The 4597-nt window shown below is 38.6% G+C and overlaps 1 protein-coding gene across 1 annotated transcript in view; it reads right to left on the bottom strand.

Annotated features, from left to right (window-relative positions):
- Positions 1-733, bottom strand: part of LOC120081408 (phosphate transporter PHO1 homolog 10-like) — an 11524-nt gene extending 10791 nt beyond the window's left edge. Inside the window, exon 1 of the mRNA XM_039036250.1 lies at positions 1-733. This exon is cut by the window's left edge and continues 289 nt beyond it. Coding sequence (XP_038892178.1) covers positions 1-252 — 252 coding nt within the window. The 5' untranslated portion in view covers positions 253-733.
- Positions 734-4597: the final 3864 nt, after the last annotated feature.

Consider the following 4597-nt stretch of genomic DNA (forward strand, 5'->3'; position numbering starts at 1 on the left):
TGGTCTGTCAATATCTCCAACTTGATTCTCAATATCCTTCATGATTTGGCCTTTTCTGGGCTGAGAGGTTAACTCATTGCATTTTCTATTCACTGTTGGTTTTTTCTTTGAGCGCCCAAATGATGCTCTGGACTTCTTAATCTGTTTGTCGCAAGAAATCTCACGCAATAATCTTTTGAGGCCACTGTAATCAACATAAGCGTCCGTCCATTCAGGCACCATTTGTTTCTTGAATTCATTCTCAAACTTCATCCTTCGTATTTCTTCAAATATCAGTCAAGCTCTTTCTATTCAGAGATTCAGATACAAAAGAAGCAATTAAATAGAAAACTCTTTCTTCCCTTCCCCAAAAACCTAGCTCCGCAGCATTGATTTTGATTCAGATTGTTTTGCCCAAAAATCAAATACCTAGAAGAACGCCATTACCGATAGGGTTTGCCAATCGGCTAGACGAGGTTATCCGATGCCTGCCAAACAATATTCGAGCTCATTGCCCAAGAGCCACATCCAGAAGTCGGTCGATCTGTCGGACATGCGGCAGCTCATGCTCGAGTGACGGTGCATCGTCACCATTGGCAATCACACGCGTCCTCGTTTGAGGTCTTCGATCAGAGTGAAGCTAACTGGGGAAGAAAAGGGTAGGCAAGAAGACTGATCTCCTGGGGATTTACTTGTAAGCTCTACCTAGAGATGAGGATGAAAGATGGAAGGAAATGTCCTTTTTTTTTTTAATTTGATTTGGTATATTTTACCTATTTTTTTAAAAATAACGTAAATATAGGAAATTTTAGTTGTATAATTATTCTTATCTTCTTATTAAATTCTCACTCTCAATTTCAATAACCAACCTACTAAATTAATTTATCAAAATCTCCACCACAAAAATTAATTCATCCAAAATTAATTGACAATATTCATGTTCCAACACAAAAAATTATCCACCAAAATTGATTTGTTTACAACCCACAAAATTGATTTATTCACAAAAAATTAATTCATCCAAAACTTGTATGTCACGAAGTTGTAACTTTATACACTCCGTAATAAGGTATGTATTTCATTTTGTATGTATTCAATAGTTCGATAATTTCTAGGAAAATCAACAAAAATAAATTATCTTTTTGGAGATTGATTTTCCATGTTGAAATTCATTTGGTTGTATTTATGCATGCTCGGTTTATAGTTTCTTTTGATAGTTATAAAAAAAATGAAAAAAAAGCATTTTTTTTAAATACTCGGTCGGGCTGGGACTGGTCTGGGGCTCGATAGAGTTAACCCTAGCCCAGCTAGCGCACATGGAAAACATGTACACTGTTTTTGGGCCCAGTGTTGTACTCGGCCGGGTGGACAATTGGACCAATTTTTTTTCTTTTTAGTTTCTATTTTTTCTTTTTCTTTTTCTTTAACTACATTAATACATTTTTGTTATAAATGGTAGGAAAATGCCTCATGTTTGGATTTGTTTCGGTGGCGTTTGGAATGAAAGGGAAGAGGATTACGATGGATTTTTTTTATTACTAATTATGTTCATCATCTTTGTGGATTTTTATGGATTTGGATGATCTTTGTATTATATTTTGCATTAGCCCGATCGGGAACTGATGCCTACTTGCATAGGCCCGGCCGGAAATTACTATACTTTGATGGATTTTTGCATAAGTCCGACAAAAAATTGGCACCTACTTGCATGGACCTGACCGGGAATTAGTATACTTTGATGATCTTTTCCATTAGCCTGGCCGAGAATTGGCTCCTACTTGAATGGGCTCGGTCGAAAATTAGTATACTTTGATGGTTTTTTATATGAGCTCGGTTGGGAATTGGCGCTTACTTGCATGGGCCCGGCCGGGAATTAGTATACTTTGATGGTTTTTTGCATGAGCCCAGCCGGGAATCAACGCCTACTTGCATGGACCCGCCCGAGAATTAGTATACTTTGATGGTTTTTTGCATTAGCTGGGTCGGGAATTGGCGCCTACTTGCATGGGCCTGGCCGGGAATTAGTATACTTTGATGGTTTTTTGCATGAGCCCCACCAGGAATTGACGCCTACTTGCATGGACCTGGTAAGGAATTAGTATACTTTGATGGTCTTTTGCATTAGCCTGGCCTGGAATTAGCGCCTACTTGAATTTCATTAGGATGAAACTTCATTTCAAGTTCCATTATAACCTACATTTTTCATCAAATAGATAAATTAGAAGTTAACACAACATAACAATGAGCCAGAATATTTAAAAAGCTACTGTTTTTTGGCCTGGTCTCATACCCGACCGGGCCAAAAATAGCAAAGAACCTTCCCGATCCCCACCCGATCCTATCTATTCCCACTCTCGGTCGGGTGCCCAGTCCCTTTCCTCTTCTCACCCGACCCATAATATTTTTTTAAAAAATGTAAGCTTCTATTTTTTGGTGTGGTCTCATACCTGGTTGGGCTGAAGATCGGGCCAAAAAACAGTAAAGAATTCTTCCAGATCCCGCCCCTTACTCGATCCTGCCCCCTTTCCCCTCGTCCTTTCATTGTCATCCTGCCCATACTCGATCAACAATTCTATTCCTTCGCCCGATCTAACATCAAGTGCCAACCTTCCCCCCAAATAGGTATTTCCATTAGCCCCACCCGATCACGTACCCGGTTAGCATAGTATGAAGTCTAATCGGGTACCCCTCCCCTACACCTTGTTACCCGGTCAAATCTCATTTCGCACCCGGCCGGTCTAACGTCAAGCGTCAATCATTCCCTCCTCTATTTAGGGTTAGTAGATAGGTTGGGGATAAGACCAGATGAATAGATGGGGACATAGCCTTGCAAGATGGAATTCACTCCTACCCTATTTGGGATTAGCAGATAGGTTGTTCTCTTAAGTACTGATTCCAGGTCTTGAACAATCGGGGTCCTGCCTTCTCATGATAGAGAAAGTATTTGATTCATAGAGATTATAAATCAGAATTGTTCATTAGAGGGTCAGTAGGAACTTAAGGAACAAGACGTATTCACAGGGGTAAAATGGTAATTTTGACCTAGCTGTGATTACGAACAACCTGTGAAGGATAAACTTACTGATTATGGTTATTAAATGGACATAATATATCTATAGTGAGGAGAGTTCAACTATGGGCTATAGTGGAATGTCTTATTAGTTATCGAATGGGGATTAGATCGGACTAATGAGTTTAGCTGATTAATCTCGAATCGTTGGAACCCATGATCTGTAGGTCCGTGAGGTCCCCCTACTAGCTCGTAAATAGTTAAGCTTTAAAGTAGCTTGAGAAATTAATTTGAAACGTTCAAATTAAACGGAACAGGAGAACATATATTTAAATATATATATAAAGATGATTATTGTGCAAAAATTAATTTATGAAATTAATTTTAGAAAATATTTTTTCAATTTTATGAATCAAAATGGTTTTGAAATCAAATTTTGATTTTAAAAGAAATTGAGAAAATTGGTTTTGCATGCTTAAAATGGAAAATGTTGATTTTCCATTACCATCTTCTTCATGCTCACACAAAGCCCATTTCATTCTCTTCATTAATACTTCAAGCATGAGCTGAAAGCCATGCAATTCTCTTCTTTACATGTTCATCTACAATAAATAAAGAAGTTTGGAGTGATTTGAAGGCATGTTAACACAGAAATTTTGAGAGAAAATGTCAATGAGAAGAAAGTGTTCTTCATAGTGAGCTGCTGTGAGTTTTTCACTGTTCTTCATCGTTTCAAGTTGTTCTTGAATCCCAAAACTCGATCTAAAGCTCCAAGAGGATAGTGGAGAAGATCTTGAGGTGGTTCACGGTGATATTTGGTGAAGATTGTTGCTGTACAATCAAGTTCTTGGAGAGTTCTTCAAAGGTATGATCTTAAAACCTTCTTTTTAGAAGAGCATGCTTTAGTTTCTGCCAAAATTAGTGAATTTGAATGCTTATGGATCCTTGATACTTCCGCTGCATATTATCTAACTCCAACATTTTGTTATTCTGTGCAGTATGGCTAGACAATTCAAGATTCCTCCCCAGGATCGTTTCCCAAGCCAAACGACTAGCCCATCCTCTCACATTGGAACGACTAACAAGATAGTGAAAGAGAAGCTTACTCCCACTCAGCTTGCCCTCTTCAGGAAGACGGTAATGGGCGATTTGTGGACATGGACATTATCTTCAACAGTTCACTGGTCCATCACATTCTATTTGGGGTGGTTAAAGACGATAGGAAGGATGCAATGACATTCAATTTGAATGGTACGGTTGTAACATTCACCAAAGAAAACTTTCTATTGGTGAGCGTATTGTGGCAATCACGTAATCCAACAGTTGTGAGAAGGGGTGAAGTAGTTAGATCACTGCGTAGTAGGTACCTCGAGAATGATTTACGGTGGACATTCACATTGGTACCTTAGAGACAATGTACAAGGAGATGAAGTTTGAGAATGATGTGGATGTTGTGAAGATGACATTGGTCTAACACTGAATTGGATATGATGGGAAGGGAGAAGACCATGGCCAATGTTGACAAGACCTTATTAATTGATGTGGAGGATTTAGATTACTTCAATTCCATGGATTGGGGAAACGTGTTATGAGAGAAAACGTTACTTG

This window comes from Benincasa hispida, chromosome 7, assembly GCF_009727055.1.
Source record: "Benincasa hispida cultivar B227 chromosome 7, ASM972705v1, whole genome shotgun sequence".
NCBI classification, from domain to species: domain Eukaryota; kingdom Viridiplantae; phylum Streptophyta; class Magnoliopsida; order Cucurbitales; family Cucurbitaceae; genus Benincasa; species Benincasa hispida.